This window comes from Otolemur garnettii, unplaced genomic scaffold (assembly GCF_000181295.1).
Source record: "Otolemur garnettii isolate 467f Iridium unplaced genomic scaffold, OtoGar3 scaffold00039, whole genome shotgun sequence".
Lineage (NCBI taxonomy): Eukaryota > Metazoa > Chordata > Mammalia > Primates > Galagidae > Otolemur > Otolemur garnettii.
The window spans coordinates 12,513,404-12,531,634 of record NW_003852434.1 but is presented as its reverse complement, the minus strand read 5'-3'; the positions used below and the strand labels follow the sequence as shown (position 1 = coordinate 12,531,634).

The following is an 18,231-nucleotide window of genomic DNA, read 5'->3' as shown; positions in this document are numbered from 1 at the left end:
GCCTGAGCCCAAGAGTTTGAGGTTGCTGAAAGCTATGATACCACAGCACTCTACCAAGGGTAGGCAAAGTAAGACTGTGTCTCAGAAAAATAAACAAGTAAATAAATAAAAACTTGTTTTGGCCAGGCATGGGGGGCTGACGTAGAAAGATCACTTGAAGCCAGGAGTTTGAAACCAGCCTAAGACTCTTTCTCTATAAAAAATAAGGAAAAAAAAATTAGTACCAGGCACTATGGCTCATACCTATAATCCTAGCATTTGAGAGGTCAAGGCAGGAAAATTGCTTAAAGCCAGGTAGTCGAAACCAAGATAAGCAAGAGTGACATCAAGTCTCCAGAAAAAAAATAGAAAACTAGCCAGGCATGGTAGTGCATGCCTGTACTCCCAGCTAGCTACTCGGGAGGCTGAGGCAGGAAGATGGCTTGAGCCCAGGAGTTTAAGGTGGCTGTCAGCAACAATGATCCTACTGCAATCTGTCTGGGACGACAAAGCGAGACCTTATCTCAAATAAAAAATTAAGTCAAAATAAAAAAATTAAAACCTGCTTTAATGTGTTTATAAGAGATAAATATAATATTTTATGAGCACTATGAAATCCGGAGAAACAAGTAGAACTGTTCATCAACAATAATCACATCTAAATTTTTCATATTTAAAAATTCCTCACAGTTATCTCAGGAGTTATAGGCATCACCCCCATTTCAGATTAAGGTAATGAGCTCCAGTGATCGCAAGACACCACTGTATTACCCGCAGGAGAAAAATCAAACTCAGTTATTTCTGATGCCAAATTAGAAGACCCTAGAACAGGGTCTGACTCATACTGTTCAATAAAAGTTAACCAGTGTTGTCATATTTTGCGAAATGAATAGGCCTAGGTTAATATTTTCCCCTAGAAAACTTAATCTTATTTCAGTAACCATTTTCATTTAATTATTTATTCTTACTTCATTTGGGTATAAAAATAATTTAAGGTGGTTAAAGTACAAGGGAGAATGCAGTAGCCTCAGTGTTATAAATCATCTTTTCCCCAGGACGTACTGAGGCCCTTCCTCAAATATTCCTCACATCCATTCAAAGCACAAAAGTGGGAATAAGTCTCCCCCGCTACTAAAGCTCCTACAAAATGTAATTCCATGGGGAGGAAAAAGTAATTATTTGGTCACCTTGTTTGCATGATGTGCTCATGTTAGTGTCACTCTTGTAGGGCTAAGAAAACTAACATTATGAAAATCAAAAGCAGTCGTATTTTCCAATTAAACATAATTATAAATAATAATTATAAGATACAATTTGTAAGATACTTTATCTTTCAGCTCTGAATATTCAGTTTTTATTTCTCCATGTCAGTACTTTCCAATTGTTTCTGCCAAGTCAGTTAACACAAACAAACCCCTGGCAGGGACTGAGGCTGAGTTCTGGGAAAGAAAACTATTAAGAGGTGGGAAGACTGGGTTCTGGTCCTGCCTCTGCCACGTGTGACATGGGGCAAGCCAGTCTCTGTAAGGCCTGGCGCCCTCATCTAGAAAATGAGGCTGAAAATGCTGATTTGTGTCCACCTCACAGGGGTGCTGGGAGGATCAAATGAGGTCCTGTTCGTGAAAATGCTTTTAAAATAATGAACACTGGCCAAGAATGAGATGAATTATTTTGTGGAAAACCTGTTCTTAGCAAAACAATTTCTTGGCCATGAGCTCTGTTGCAGAAAGGCAATCCCCAAGTGTGAACTGTCTGAAATCTAGACTCCAGTAATAACCAGTGCGTGAGCACGGAGAGTAAAGCCACCCCCATAGACCATTTCTCATGGGAGCTCCGGGGAAACAGAAACGAACAAAGGAACAACTGTGAGTGTGAGTTTTAGCGAGAACAGCTGAAATGATCTACTTTGATTGCTTCTATTCCTTTATCTACTTATAAGAATATTTGTTCATTGTAGAATAACGGAGAAAAGCATAAAGTAATAAAATAATTATAAGAAATAATAATTCAGTAATAATTTAATATCTTGGCAAATTTCCTTTTGGAATTTATTATGTGTTTATATTCTATTATTACCACACAAAACATTTTGGAAATCAAATTGTTAAAAGTGGTGAAGTAAAGAAATGAAATTGGAAAGGAGAAATTTCTAACTAAATTTACTTTAATTCTGTATTATTTAAATTTTTTGTGAGGAAAAAGTGTTTGTAAAAGAGATGACTAAACGAATACTCAGTAAACGAGTGTCTAGTATTTGTGAATCAACCCCTAAATCCAAAGGACAAAGGAGAGAATCGTCCTTGTCCTTAAAACCAAACTCTGGCTTCTGCTTCACAGCAATAACATGCTTCGCGTACTCAGTGAATATTGATTTATGCTCTCTCTCTAAAAGTGTACAGTGTTAGTGATGTAACATCAGTGCATATTAGATTATAGTTTTAAAGGAACCATGCTTAAAACAATCTAAGTATGATTTTTTTAAAGAAAATACATACAGAAGAGAGTGGTTTAGGTGACTCATACTTGTAAAATGAAGGATTATTTATTATTTGGTCCCTATATATCAAGTACCCACCACATGCTTTACATGGATTATGTCATCTAACATTTATAAGCATCGTGAACCAGGTTCAGTGGCTTACACCTGTAATCCCAGTACTCTGGGAGGCCAAGGCAGGAGGATTGCTTGAGGTCAGGAGTGTGAGACCAGCCTAAGCAAAATAGTGAGACTCTATCTTTACCCAAAAAAATCAAAATTAGCTGAGCATGGTGGCACACACATGAGTCCCAGCTACTCAGGAGGCTGAGGTAGGAGGATGCTTTGAGCCCTGGAATTTGAGGTTACAGTGAGCTATGATCGCACCACTGCACTCCAGCCTGGACGACAGAGCAAGACCCTAATCTCTAATCAAAATAAATAAACAAGTAATACTTATAACCATCTCAATAAAGTTGTTACAAATCTCTCTGAGCTGTAGTCTGCAAAATGGGTGTGATTTCCCAGATTGACAAAGTATGGTAATCAACAGAAACAAGATTTAAACCCAGGACTGTGCGATTCCCAAAGCTGGAAGGTCCTACCCATTGCACTGCCCAGCCCCTCTCTATTCCAGAAGCAGCCTGAACATGGGAAAGCAAAGAGCTGACTCGGCAAAAATGGAAGATTGCTCATACCCCAAAAGAGATTTCCCTAAGAAAAATTAACTGACTTCCTTAAGTAGCTGTCCAAGAATAAAAAAAATGGGCTTGACACCCATAGCTCAGTGATTAGGGTGCCAGCCACATACACCGAAGTTGGTGGGCTTGAACCTGGAACGGGCCTGCTAAACAACAATTACAACAAAAATTAGCCAGGCATTGTAGTGGGAACCTATAGTCCCGGCTACTTGGGAGGCTGAGGCAAGAGAATCACTTAAGCCCAAGAGTTGGAGATTGCTGTCAGCTGTGATGCCACAGCACTCTACCAAGGGTGACATAATGAGACTCTGTCTCAAAAAAAAGAAAAGAATAATAAAATGGGCTTGGCACCTGTAGCTCACTGGTTAGGGCACCAGCCACATACATCAAGGCTGGCAGGTTTGAACCTGGCCCAGGCCTGCTAAACAACGACAACTACAACAAAAAAATAGCTGGGTGTTGTAGTGGGTGCCTGTAGTCGCAGCTACTTGGGAGGCTGAAGCCAGAGAGTCATTAAGCCCAAGAGTTTGAAGTTGCTGTGAGCTGTGATGCCACCGCACTCTACCAAGAGTGACAAAGTGAGACTCTTATTATTATTTAATAATAATAAAATGATCCCCTTCTCGGTTTTGTTTTTCCAGCAGTTTGAAGTTTTTTGTAGCTGACACTGATGACACACTTGAATTAGCAGGCCATCCGAGTGATTGCTAACTTGGGTTAACGAGTCTTTGCAAACTCTGTATCTTATACTGTACAGATTATACCTGTCCATTCTTTAAGAATTGTACATCCACGGTCAGCTTGCGTAAGGTATCTCCATAGGGATAATCCAGGTTCCGACCATGGTAAATCTGACCTCTGGAGTCTTGAGCCACAATACTGGTGCAGAACCTAGAAAAGGGAAAGGTCCAAGGTGAATGAAATAAAAAAGGGGAATAAGTTTTAATTTTTAAAGCAAGCCCTCAAAGCAAAATAGTTTGTCTTCATTATAACTGACACATATGGTATTCTCCTTGTACAAGAACATGGATTCTCAATTTAAGATGAAAAACATAATTGGACACAACTTATCTGCGTTCATTCCATGTTCCTAAACCTTTGTCCTAGGTGCACACGGATGACCTGGTGAGCGCACTGAGTGAGAATTTCATCCCAAGTCTAAACACTAAGTGAACTGACTCATCTGCTCCCCCCCCCCAACTCTGCTTGTTCCTCTGCCTCGCAGTAATATTTAACATTATTTAAAGCTAACCCAAGCTCCCCTCTCCATACCATGAATGTCTCAGAGCAACTACAAGGGCAGTAAGCCTTTGTTCCACAATGTTTCATTTTGTCCCCTGGGGAAAATGGTTAGTTCTTTAAGAATTTAGCACTCTTCCTATCTCTCTTAGAAATCCTTGCACAGGGCTAATAAAAGAAAAGGATCCTCTAAGGACACTGGGTTAGACAGAGTATTTTGAGAAAAAGAGGAGGAAGTTTGTCAAAACATCAAAATATCTATTTATGAAAAAATACTTATACACAGTATGTTCAGTTCTTAGGGAGAAAGCTATGCACATCCACACAAACAAAACTACAGGAAATACTCCGAAGGACTTTCGGGTCATTTCTGAGTAATAAGTTGGTGTTTATTTTGTTCTTTAGGCTTTTCTGCATTTACTGATTTTCTACAATAATTACATACTACTTTATAATTAGGACAAAAAGCAAGTGCTAGTTATTTTTGTCTAAGGAAGGAAGCTTGGTTAGGTTTTAATTCCTTCCAATGTGAACTTCAAAGAGTTGAGGACAGGGAGGGGACAGATAGGATAAAGGATGAACTAAAGCAAGTTTGTAGAATCTCTCTCAAAGTGATATTTCAAAATTGGCCAGGTCAAAATACTCCAGTGTCCTGCAGAACGTTTTGGTGTGACGTGCACAGCACAGGAGGCAATGAGGAGACCAGTGCTGGACACCCTCGTGCCCTTAGCACTCCTCAGCCCCTGACTTTCAGCAAGTTGTCCCCTCGGAGGCTTGGTTTCCACATCACAAAACAGAGGACCCAGTGGCAACCTTCCCCATGGGACTGTGTTCATGGAGTGCCTGGCAACCAGCAGGCTCAATATAGGGTAGCTAGGACATTCTGATTCAAGAAGCCTTACTTTTGCAATGAGAACAAAGCATTTCCTTTGTGGATGCCAGTGGAATCTGAGAGTGCTTTCTATTGTTAAGCAATTCATTAAATACCTTAGTATCAAATCCAAAAGTCAGAATGGGTTTACTGGAACTTTTGGCTGAATATGGTTGACTCTAACAAATGAGGGTAAAAATGATGAGTGATTTTTCATTGAGAAAGCTGCATGTCAAAATAGGAAACAGTTGGAGACAGGAAGAAGGATGGTAAAATTAACTTAGTTCTCTTGAAACACTTAAATTTAGCAGGCCTGAGTCTCATCTGTGTTTGAAGGCACTTTCCGGAAGAGGAAGGCTTTTAGTTCACAGAGCTTCCCAATTTACGCTGCTTACTGTTCAGAATAATGGCAAGGCCATTAAAGTTTCATTATCCCAAGTGTCTTTGGTTTGTTTTGAGGGGGTTTGTTTATTTATTTATTTATTTTTCAGCAACAGGGTCTCACGCCATCACCCAGGTTATAGTGAAGTGATATCATCACAGCTCACTGCAACCTGGGTTCAAGTGATCCCCCTGCCTCAGCCTTCTAAGTAGCCAGGACTACAGGCATGGGCCACTGAACCTAGCTAATTTTTTCTTTTTTTTTTTGCAGAGACAGAGTCTCACTCTTGCTCAGAGGTGGTCTTGAACTTCTGTCCTCAAGAGGTCATCTTGCTGCAGCACCCCCACAAAGTGCTAGGATTATAGGCATGAGCCACTGCCGCCCCCCAAGATTTCTTTTTACTCCTTCCTTCCACCCCAGTATCTTTATTTACTCCTTCCTTTCTTTCTTTTTGAGACAGAGTCTCACGCTGTCACCCAGGCTAGAGTGTAACACTCAGGTTTGCTCAGGCTGGCCTTGAACTCCAGACCTCAAGTGATCCTCCCGCCTTGGCTTCCCAGACTGCAAGGATTATAGGCCCGAGCCACTGTGCCAGCCTACTTTCATCTTCTTCAGAAGGCAAGAAGCTAGCTCTAAGTATCTACAAGATGTCACCAGATCAATGACTAGGCTGGTATGGTGGTAGAACAGTAATTGTTAATAGGAGAAAGCAAGCCACCCTTTTCTAAGACCTGTTACTAACCCCATAAATATTTAAGGGTCCCTCTGTACTTTGCCTGGGATCAACCACACTCCGCCTGCTCCTATTTCTGGGTACCACGATTTATCACACTCACTAGGTCCAAACATAGGCTGCCATAGGACAGACGGGTGTTCCCTGCACACACACCCCCCCCCCCTTGGAAACAGACTTTGAGAAAGCAGTAGGGAGCATCGCGGGCAGTGAGATACACGGAGGGATAAAGTAAGGGGGACCAGTAAGGGCAGGAAGGACTGGGAGGCCCAGGCAGGAGGACTGTCTGAGTTCTGGAGTTCCAGACCAGACTGAGCAAGAGTGAGACTCCATTTCTACTAAAATAGAAAATTTAGCCGGGCGTTGTGGTGGGCGTGTGGAGGCTCATGAGGCAAGACGATCGCTGGAGGCCAGGAGTTGGAGGTTGCTGTGAACCGTGATGCGACCTCACTCCACCCAAGGGGACAAGACTGTCTCAAAAAAAAAAAAAAAAAAAAAGTGCAGGAAGGACCCAGTACAGATACAAAGCTGGAGAGAGACACAGGCTTACTTTCCAAAACTTCCTGGAAAAGTACATTTTGATCAGAGTTTTGAAAGTAAGCTACTCCCTGGATTGGTGGAGAGAGCACAGGGGCTTCAGGTAGAGGAAAATGTCGGTGTTGAGTCAGAGAAGCTGCGCGCGCTCCTCTCCAAGCCCACGATCTACTGCTCACATTTGCACAGAGAGGCACAGAGAAGCGCTGGGGGCTGCTGGGCAGCCGGTCACCACCGTTTTCACCGCGCTGAAACACGGAAACGCCCCCCATCGAGTGTGGCAAGCCCCACGTTAATCCTTGAGCTCGGGGCACTCACGCGGAGGACTCGTAGGCCAGGTTGACCAGGAGGCAGTCGGCCAGGCTGAGGTTGAGGAAGCGGCACATGCCGCGGATCTCGCCGGTGAAGGGCTGCGGCAGGAGGCGCTCCAGCTCCAGGACCACCTTTCCCATCAGCGCGTGCACCCACGTGGGGACTCTGTCCCTAGAAACGTAAAAGCAGCAGGATGTTTGCCCCGCACCAAGGGCGGAGGCGGGCAAGGGGGGGGCCACACCCTGGGGGTGAGCGCAGGGTGCCCCTGCTCTCCAGAGGGCTGAAGGGCCAGGCGCCGTGTCACACAACCCTTAGCATCCGGAGGGCGAATGGGGCTGGTCCCCAAAGAGGAAGGCTTGCGGGGCCCAGGAGGCCTGCACAAGGAAGACGTGGGGTGTGTCCCCTTCTCAGTAGCTGAGCAGCCCGGGAGAAAACCGGAACGCCACCCTGACACGGAATGGCTCAAGGACGGGCGTGCCACCAGAGACGCTGAACTTGAAAAGCGAACCCGCAGAGCCGGATTATCCCCAACTTGGGCGCTGCGGGGAGCAACAGAAATGCCAGTTCCGAGAGGGAGCGGGGAAGCAGAGTTTCGGTTTAAAGCACTCGGGGCAGCAAGCATCTGCGCTTGCGGCGCTCCGACCCGGCCGCCCGGGTCCCCGCAGACCCCGGTCGGCCCCCGCTCACCCGATGATCTGCACCACCGCGGCGCGCAGCAACTCGCGGTCGTAGGACCGCAGCACCGGCAGCCAGCGCAGCTCGGCAGCCACGTCCAGGCTCACGTTGAAGCGCGGCGGGGCAGTGGGCGCGGCGGCGGCCAGCCCGGGCCCGGCCAGCAGCAGCAGCTGCAGCAGCGCCGGCAGCGGCCCCCGGCCCGCGGCTCGCATGGCCAAGCTCCGACGCCAGAGGTCACAACTCCGACAGCTGCAGCCACTACAGGCTCCCCGGCCCGCGCGGGAGGAGGCGGGGCGAGGGTGGGGCCTGGCGGTCCAGAGACCAGGCCTAGAGGGCCAGAGGCGGGGCCTAGAAGGCCAGAGATGCGGCCTGCGCCCCGCCCGCCTGGCCTGTCACCTGGACCCGGGTGGCGACCCCTGGCCGCTAGCGCGCTGCCGGCTTCCCGCCCATCCTCCCACTCATATGCCCCCGAGAGCAGGGTGAGCGGCTGCCAGGAGCGGGTTAAGACTTTCGGTAGCCAGGTGTCAGCACAAAGTCCTGCGGTGGCTGGAAGGGGCCTAGAAATCCACTCCTGTCTGCCTCGGTCCATTTCTAAATTCTTCAAGGGTTCATTTGGGTTTTATAAACGGCAGGAGAGCTTTTCCTTTTCAACACTCCCCCCTCTTCTGAGTTAAAATTTTGTTTTAAAAAGCTAAAACCTTAGCTAATATTTATGTGCCAAATATTTTTGCTGACACTATTCCATTTAGCTTTCAAAACAAGCCAAGGGCTCGGCGTGAGGGCTCACGGCTGTAATCCTAGCACTCTGGGAGGCTGAGGAGGGAGGATCTCCAGAGCTCAGGAGGTGGAGGCCAGCCTCAGCAAGGGTGAGAACCGTCTCTCCTAAAAATATAAAATCTAGCTGGGTGTACAGGCAGGCACCTGTAGTCCCACATATTGGGGAGGCTGTAGCAGGAGGATGGCTTGGGCCCAGGAGTTTGAGGTGCTACAAGCTCTGATGACACCACAGCACTCTACCCAGGGCGACAGACTTTTGTCTCAAAAAACAAAACCAACCAACCAAACAACAGCAACAAAACCCAAGCTGAAAGATAAGTTCTACTAAAACATCCCCATTTTCCTGATGAGGAACGTGAGGCTTGGAGAAGGTCACAAAGTTGGTGGCCTCTGGCAGAGCCTTCAAGCCAGGCTGCCTGAACCCAAAGTCCACCGTGGTAATCACTAACTCTGAGGCCTCCTCACTTCCTCTTTGCTTTCCTAGAATCTGGGCAACAGAACACGTGTCTGTCTTAGGAAAATAACTTCAGTAAAATGTCCAGTAAGACTGGGACATTCTCAATGGTTAGCACGGTTGTCTGGGTAAAATAAGTGTACAGGGGGAGCGTGCAGGCGGGTGCGCAGCGTGACTCCCGGGCGCAGGCGGCTGACAGCTGGTGGTCCAGGATGCTGCACATGCGCGAAGGACACTTGCCTTAAAAACATGATTTCTCTAACAGTAGCTTCAAGACTGACATCTCATTTTGTTCTCTTTAAAGGCAATGTACTAGTTTTAAAATATATCCACATATTCTTAATACTCCTCCCTTTCAGATGGCCCCTAATTTTCCTCCTCTTGACTGTCGGTGGCCCTCAGTGATTTGCTTCTAATGAAGGAAACAGCAGAAGCGATGGTGTCTGACTTCCAAGACTAATTCACTGAAGACACTGTGGACTCCTCTTTGCTCTCTCTGACATTGTCCACTCCATAGGAAGCCAGTTGTCACGTCCCTAGGACACTTAACAGCCCTGTGAAAATGTCCCTAAGTTAAGGTGAAAAGATGTCTCGCTTTTTAACAATTTGTCCCGTAGTGTTTTTAAAAAGTCTCAATTTTTGGAAAGAATGCTTGTCAAGCTAGGGAACAGCAGGAGAATAGGAAGGGAATATACGGTTTTGGGCTGCTGAAAAGGTTAATGTAACTCCATTTGGGAATGAAGAGGTTAATGTAACTTCATTTGGAAATGAAAAGGCTAATGTAAACTCCCTACTTCCCTCCTGATACTTCAAAAGTATCAGGAGGAGACTGGCTCCCTCCCTTGCTTCTAGGCAAGGACAATTAGCTCAGAAGGAGCCAAACTGTCTGGAACAAACAAGTAGCCCTCCCCTCGCTACAGTAAGGTGACCAGATGTCCCGCTTTTGGCCAGACAGTCCTGAATTTTAACAATTTGTCTTGAGTCCTGTGGTGTTTTTAAAAAGCCCCAATTTTTGGAAAGAATGCAAGACAAGCTAGGGAACGTGGGAGAACACGAAAGGAGTATATGGTTTTCAGCTGCCATGTGGCTATTTCGCCAGGATATGTGTTTTATATTATTTTTGTGAATTTTATGTTAAACTTTAATAATAACAAATAATTGTTGAGAACTGATTATCTAGAACTGCTTATCAAAGTTTGTATTGTTGTCAGGCCCCGCCCCCCAGGTTCCACCACCCCCTCCTCAATGGTGTCCGGCTTTACCAATGTTAAAATCTGGTCACCTTACCCTAAGTGAGGAACCGAAAATTTCCACCAGGATCCAGAGAGGAACTGAGGCTTCCTGCCAATAGCCATGTGAGCTGTCCTTCTTGGAAATGGATCCTCCCGCCCCAGCTAAGCCACCCACAAATTATTGACCCACAGAAACTGTAAAATGTTGATTGCAAGTCACTGGGTTTTGAAGTAACTTGTCATACAGTAGTATGTAACCAACACAGATTTGAGTAACAAGTGGAATGCTACTATCAGAACTAGCAAAGAAGGTATTGCCTTGGTCTGGCAGTGGGGGGAATCTGGAAGACTTCTGAGTGGTGCTAGTGAGCACCTACAGCTCCTGGCGGAGAGTTAGTGGAAGAGTGATAGGCTTGAGGGACAGCTGCCAGCAGCAGCAGCTTCAGAAGTGAGGATCTTACTGGAAACAGGAGGCAAGAGGTTCATCTACACTCATGAGGAAAGTAGAAAAATGACCTAAGAACTGGCTACTCTAGATTTCCAGGCAAAATGGTAAAGTTGCTACCTGGCTGCTTCTTGCTTACAATAAACCATGAGAGGACAGAAAGAAGCAGATCAAAGACTGTTAAAAAGGATCCACAAATGGTTTTGAAAATCCCAGACCCAAAATATATATAGGAACTTGAGCCATCACAGAGGTGGCATTACCTGTAGGTGGAGATATCTGCAACCTAAGTGACTGACAACACATGCAGAAAAGAGAAAGACCTCCCACAAATCAACAAGTAACAAGCCCACAGCACTGCAGAAACAAACAAGTAATCTCAGCCTCACCAGCAGTCACTCAAATGCAAATTACAGCAATGATACTACTTCATAAACAAAAGATTCTCCACCGTTCTAAGTCTACTAATATCACCCTGACATGGACATAGTAAAATACACACTCACGAGTTATTGGTCCCAGGAATACAGCACAATTCAGAATTGCCTAGTGAGGCGAAGGAACGCCAAGGTGGTGCACCTAAAAGCCGTGTTCAAAGATGGTTATTGTGGAAGGTTTTTACACAATCAAAGAGTGGGAACAATCTGAATGCACTTCAGTAGGGAAATCATAAGTTGTTGAGGTATGAATAAAAAAAGAAACTATACAATTAAAATGAAAGAATTTTCATTTATTAAGAATCTAATGTTGAGTTATACAGTCAGAAAAGAATGTATGTATACAATGATACTATTTATATAAAAAATTTAAAGATATTAAACAATACATGCACTATATACACACACATACCCACACACACATGTAGTTAGAAAAAACAACGCAGGAATGGCAGGCCATCAATTTCAAGATGATGGTTATCCCAAAGAAGGAGAGAAATGCATGAGGGGCTTTGGTTATACTCTTAATGTTCTAATTCTTTAAAGAGAAAAAACGGCAAAATATTAACAATGAATAAAATTGGGAGATATTTGTTTCACTGTTTTCTATATTCTATGTATTTCTTACACAACTGCAATGAAAATAAACTGTTTCAAATATTTAAAAAGAGGAAGACTCAAGTATCCTTAAAACAAGAAGTTGTGTCAAATATCATTTACTTTTAGTTTCCATGTAATTCTTTTGAACTTCCCCATTTGTAACATTTCCCCACAATTAGAAGACCCATTTCTGTCTTTAATTTTCTTTTCCTTTGTAGACAAATCTCTTTCTAAATCATCTCTGCTGTTAACTTAAATGTTAAGTTTTGATGTTAACCAGATATTAAGAATGGCAGGTACACCCAAAGTGGATCTTGCTAAGATCTACAAGTGTTGGCTCAGCGGCCGTAGCATAGTGGTTACTGTGCCAACCACATACACGGAGGCTGGTGGGTTCAAACATAGCTTGGGCCAGCTAAACAACAATGACAACCACAACCAAAAAATAGCTGGGCATTGTGGCAGGCACCTGTAGTCCCAGCTACTTGGGAGGCTGAGGCAAAAGAATCGCTTAAACCCAAGAGTTGGAGGTTGCTGTGAGCTGTGACACAATGGCACTCTACTGAGGGTGACATAGTAAGACTCTTGTCTCAAAAAAAAAAAAAAAAAAGATCTACAAGTGTTTAGATTTTTTCAAGAAGTTTAGTATAAATGTTTTATAAGCAATATTACAAAATGTTCAAAGCATAGAAAAAAACAAAAGCCTCTCAGCTATATTCGCACCACCCGATTTTATTTATAAAATTGTTGTCATAAGAAGTATCATTTTTATATACTGCAAATAAAAAAATCACTGCCATTTTGGGCAGCGCCTGTGGCTCAAAGGAGTAGGACGCTGGCTCCATATACTAGAGATGGTGGGTTCAAATTTGGCCCTGGCCAAAAACTGCAAAAAAAAAAACTCACTGCCATTTATACTATAACACAATGCTTACTAGAATTTTAAAATATATGTATTGAAAGAGCTCTCTTCAAGTATTTTTTCAAAGATATTTAAAAATCACCTATTTACTCTTGCACATGTTTTTTTTTTTCCTAGAAAAATTATATCCTTTAACTTGAATGATGCACAAATAAACTGAAAGCATACATAATTCCCCAAAACAGCCATGAATTACTGAAAAAATTTTATATGTACATAGATAGTCAACATTTTTATGTATGTAGGGATTAATGAAAAACTTAAATTTTAAAAGTAATCTATTGAACTTTCCAAACTTACAGGCTTGAATTATTCCAGTATTATATTAGGTATACAATATACTACATATATTATCAATATTGTATTAGTTTATTACATAAGCATATATAATTACAAATATACCCTTTTTATATAGATGTATCAATATTTTACTGATCAATTCAACAAATACTTGCTTAACTCTTACTCCATGTCTGAAACTGTGCTTTATGTAGAAAGTATAAGACTTATTAGCAAGGCCAGTTTTTGCCTGCCAGGGTTTTCACTCAGGTGCGGGAGCTAAACAGGTGGATCTCAGGCAGATAAAGAGTAGACTGGTGGTCAACAGAGGCCCACAAGGGTGTATGGAGGGGAGCTGAGATGAGCAGAAGTTGACCAATGAATTCACATACATGGGTTGATACAAGAAATAAGGCCTATTGCTTGACAGATCATTAGGGTCACTAAACAATAACATGTATTTCAAAATGGCTAGCAGAGAATGATTTAAATGTTTCTAGCTGAAAGACAAGAACAGTATTTAAGGCAATGGATATCTCAAGTGCATTGATAAGATCTTATAAGTTATGTATGTGTATTAAATTATCACATGCCCTGAAACATGTTTTTTTCTTTAAGTGAAATGAGGCCAGGCACAGTGGCTCCTAGCACTCTAGGAGGCCGAGGTGGGCAGACTGCTTGAGCTCAGGAGTTCAAGACCAGTCTGAGTAAGAGAGAGATTTCATCTCTACTCAAAATAGAAAAACTAGCTGAGCGTGATGGCAGTTGCCTGTAGTCCCAGCTACTCCGGAGACTGAAGCAGGAGGACCACTTGAGCCCAAGAGTTTGAGGTTGCTGTGAGCTATGATGATGCCACACACAGCACTCTAGCCAGGGTAACAGAGTAAGACTCTGTCTCAACCCCTCCCAAAACCCCTTTAAATCATTTTATAATCTGCTTTTGAAAATAATAACATCTTGCATTTTCTTGGACACATTCTTGCCATTGTAATTTATGTTGCAATGACCCTTTCCCTATAGATACCCAGTGTTAGACATTGCTAGTTGTCTATACAACTCCGTTTCTCCCTCTTTCGAGCGACAGAAGCCCAGTTGTGTTGGGATGGTTATGGTGACCTAAGATGAGGTCAGTAATCCTGTTTCCTGCTTTCTTGATTCCCTTTGTTGGTAGACTATCTATGTAGCCCACTACCAATTTTAGCCAATGAAGTCTACAGGAAGGCTGGTAAAGAGAATCTGAGAAAGGTTTTGCTCTCCTAGTAAAAGGGATAGATGTGGCAATGCCACTTTTGCCCCTTCCTGCCACCTTAAACACTGAAGAGGTGTGTACGAAAGCAAGATATCATGTCCATTTTACAGAGGGAGAAACTGAGGCAAAGAAATGTTAACTTGCCTGTGGTCATACAGCTGCGTCAGAGCCAGCGTTCTAATCTAGAGTCTGGCTTCTACGCACTCACAATGACAAAGCAGGAAAGGAGCCCAAGATCATGATGGCATCACTGAGCAGCTGAACCCAGGTTGTCAACTGGCCACCTCCAGACTTAATCGACACAAATTCCAATCTAGCTTGAGTATTTTTAGACGGATACTCTGTTACCTGCAGCAAAACACAGCCACAAACACAGATCTTGCCACATTTTGGACTTTTTCTTTGACTGGACTCTCAGAAGTGGCTTTTAGTCAAAAGTTATACTACACATTATTTTCCCAAAGAATTGGAATAATATTAACAGCACTTTGCTAACAAAAGTGTTGGCAAGAGTCAAAGAGGTTCCCAAATCAAGGATGACTCCAGCACCCAGTCAGTACAGAGGAGAAGAGAGTAATGAAGAAGGCAAGATAAACAATCCTGAGCATTTTCAAACCAATCCTTGCCTTGGTATAAAGTGCATTTATTTGACTTCTAATTATAAAGAAATTTCACAAGGGTGAGTCTCAGTATCACCTTTATTCCCTACCTCAAAGTTACTTTGTTTCTTGTACAAAAACCCTACACCTGATCCCAACACCAAAGGAAACTACATTTATTATTTGGCATATTTCCTCTTGGCTTTTATTAGTCCTGATTTTCTTTCTTTCTGTTGCTAAAGCTGGTCTCAAAGCTGGGATTACAGGTGGGAGCCACTGCACCTGGCCACTTTCTTGTAGGTATTACTGGATTACACTAAAGTGATTTTATATTTTGTTTTTTTCATTTACAATAAGCATTTCCCATTGTAAACAAATTAATGGGTGCATAATATTCTATTGTGTGGATAAATCACAGTTCATCATACTGAGATTGAACGGACCAACCACAAGAGAAGAATCTGCAGGAGGAAACAGATTACTATGGGAGGGGTACCCTACACAAATAGAAGCTCATGCTATTTAAGCAGTACAAAATTAGCTGTGTTCTCTGCTTTTGTTTCTGTTTTTAAACAAGTGCAGAACAAAGACTCTATACCAGGAAAAGACGAGTTATTTTCAGAGAGCCTTGATCTTGTAAGAGAAAAGGCTCTAAGTTACTGTCCTACCGTCTTATTCATATTCAAGATCTTTCTTAAATCTCATAAAGTACATTCCAAAGGTGTGTAAACAATAAATGAAAGAATGTCACTTGGTAGAACTGTATTATCTCTATACAGTTAAAAAGTTAGCTAAAATAGCCTGAGTAACAGATACTCTAAATAAACATTCTAGTTAAAATGGAGTTGCATTGCAATACTCCATTACAGACTTAATTTTCAGAGAATTAGACTATGAAGAAATAAAAACAAATTTACATAACTATAACTTTTAAAAAATTCTACAAAAATTCTACCACCTTTTACACCATAGCTTTTACTTTTCTGATTCAGGAATATATTTTCTACTGTTGCCCTGGTCATCATAAGCATCAGTTTGTTAGCAAACAGGAATTTTGTCCTCCTGCCAGGTGAACTCCCCAATCCTCAGGAGGCCTCCAGTCCTAGGCTGTGCCTTGACAATAATTTTATATATTTATGGTATACAATGTGATGTGTTGATACATGTATGTATTTTGAAATCACTGAATCAAGATAGCTAATACATCCATCACCACACATACTTTTTTGTGCGACTATGCATTTTTGCTATGTAAGCTGCCTTACATCATAAAGTCCTTTTGCAAATCTTTTTTAGCTATGTAAGCTGCCTTACATCATCAAGTCCTTTTGCAAATCTTTTTTTTTCTTTATAAGAAGGAGTCTCGCTCTGTTGCCCAGGCTAGAGTGCAGTGGTGTGATCATAGCTCACTACAGCCTCATGCTCCTGGGCTCAAGCAATTCACTTGCCCAGCCTCACAAGTAGCTGAACCTACAAACACACGAAACCACACCCAGTTAATTATTTTAATTTGTTGTAAAGATATGATCTCTCTGAGATAGTCTCAAACTCCTGGCCTCCAGTGATCCTCCTGCCTCAGCCTCACAAGTGAATAATCATCAACCAGAATCAGCACAGCCGTACACAAAGGGGGGCGTCTCTTCCACTATCCCTGCAGCACCTTCCTGGGCTGCCACACTCAATGGACTTGTCAACACTGAAATGTTATCCTGGCCAGCCAGAAAAATTTTCTGCATTTTTGGATAAAGTTGTTGCATTACAAAAATAAACACTAAGCTCTCAACACTTTAAAAACACCCCCAAATCCAACCTATGGAATGTGGTTAAATCAAGTTAAACATTTATTTGCAGACTATTTGCAGATTTATTTGCAGATTTATTATTATATTAATATAAGTTAATAAACTTCCTTTATCTGTAGAATGTATAGGAAATGTTGTGTACACATTTCCATTTGGGTCCAAATCCTAATTAAAATTTAGTAAATTTATTAGCTGTTTCCTGATCTTCAATATGTTAGCTGTTTCCTGATCTTCAATATGTAATGAGCATTCATAGGTTTTGGCCTAGGATCCCAAGTGGATTTGGAGTCATTAAAAAATGAACAAAACTTGAAGACTTTGAGATGGAGCATAAATGTAATTAGTTTGATATTCCTTAGAATAAAAAAAAGAAACAGTAACAAGTTTCCATGAGGGTCAGCATTTTTAGCTTCATAATCTAAGGAACCAATTTTTTTTTTTTTTTTTTTGAGACAGAGTCTCATTTTGTTGCCCTGGGTAGAATGCCGGGGCATCATAGCTCACAACAACCTCAAACTCTCAGGCTCGAGCAATCCTCTTACTTTGGCCTCCTGAGTGGCTAGGACTACAGATCTGCTAGTTTTTTTTCTACATTTAGTAGAGATGGGGGTCTCGCTGTTGCTCAGCCTAGTCTCGAACTCCTGAGCTCAAGTGATTTGCCTCAGTGTCCCAAAGTGTTAGTATTAGGAGTGTGAGCCACCATGACTGGCTCTAAGGAATGAAATTCAAATAAAAAACAATGATGGGTTGTGTTCTGTGAAACAGTTCAGTCCTTGCTTAAAGAAGATTACCACGTAAGTTGATCAGGCTACTTTTATTGGAGAGGCTACTTTTATTCTGAAGAATAGAGTGGAGTGGTTATGTTCACTTTTTTAAAATCTAAAAGTGACAAAATAATTTTGCTCAATGTCAAAGCTTTCCTAGTTTGAGAAGAACAAATCAAAGGACCTAACACCAATAGAACTTACTGTTATTTTAATAAGGATCCCTTCCCACAGTGGTAATGAAACATCTATTGTAACAGAAATTTACAGTGTGTTTGGTTATAAAATTAGTTTCACAAATGAATAATAAATGATATGTGTATGATGGCTTAAAAAAAAGAATATACCATTAAGAATATACTGTAGCTTTCAGTTCTGCACAGAAGCCTGAGGCCAATTAAAAACAGGGAGAGGCTACAATAGAACAGGTGTCAGAACACAGGATGGACTTTGGTCCCCTGGCGTCTAAGTGGGGTGGAGAAGTCAGGGGAGAGGATGAAAAGTCCAGGTCTCACCACAATTCACCAGTAAAGCTGTGGACCCTAGCTGCTATGCCATTTTGAACTTTATTCATTTTTCGGACTCAGACACATGAGGAGACACCCAGTTCAAAAATGTAAACAGAAAGGGAAGCAGTTTCAGGTCTCAAATATACAAATTTACACTTCCTGTGAGCTATCTGCAGGTTGACTGGTGGCCTGACTAACACCCTAACAGTGATTGGGGGCATCTCAGAGAAACACACAATATTTCATTCAAATCAAACTGA

General features: G+C 42.4%; 1 protein-coding gene across 1 annotated transcript in view; it reads right to left on the bottom strand.

Annotated features, from left to right (window-relative positions):
• Positions 1 to 8,134, bottom strand: part of NAAA (N-acylethanolamine acid amidase) — a 22,044-nt gene extending 13,910 nt beyond the window's left edge. Inside the window, exons 1-3 of the mRNA XM_003790129.3 lie at positions 7,915 to 8,134; positions 7,234 to 7,398; positions 3,921 to 4,047 (exon numbers count right to left, since the gene is read on the bottom strand). Of these exons, the coding sequence (XP_003790177.1) occupies positions 3,921 to 4,047; positions 7,234 to 7,398; positions 7,915 to 8,114 (492 nt within the window). The 5' untranslated portion in view covers positions 8,115 to 8,134. The remainder of the gene's footprint in view (positions 1 to 3,920; positions 4,048 to 7,233; positions 7,399 to 7,914) is intronic.
• Between the last annotated feature and the right edge of the window lie 10,097 nt (positions 8,135 to 18,231).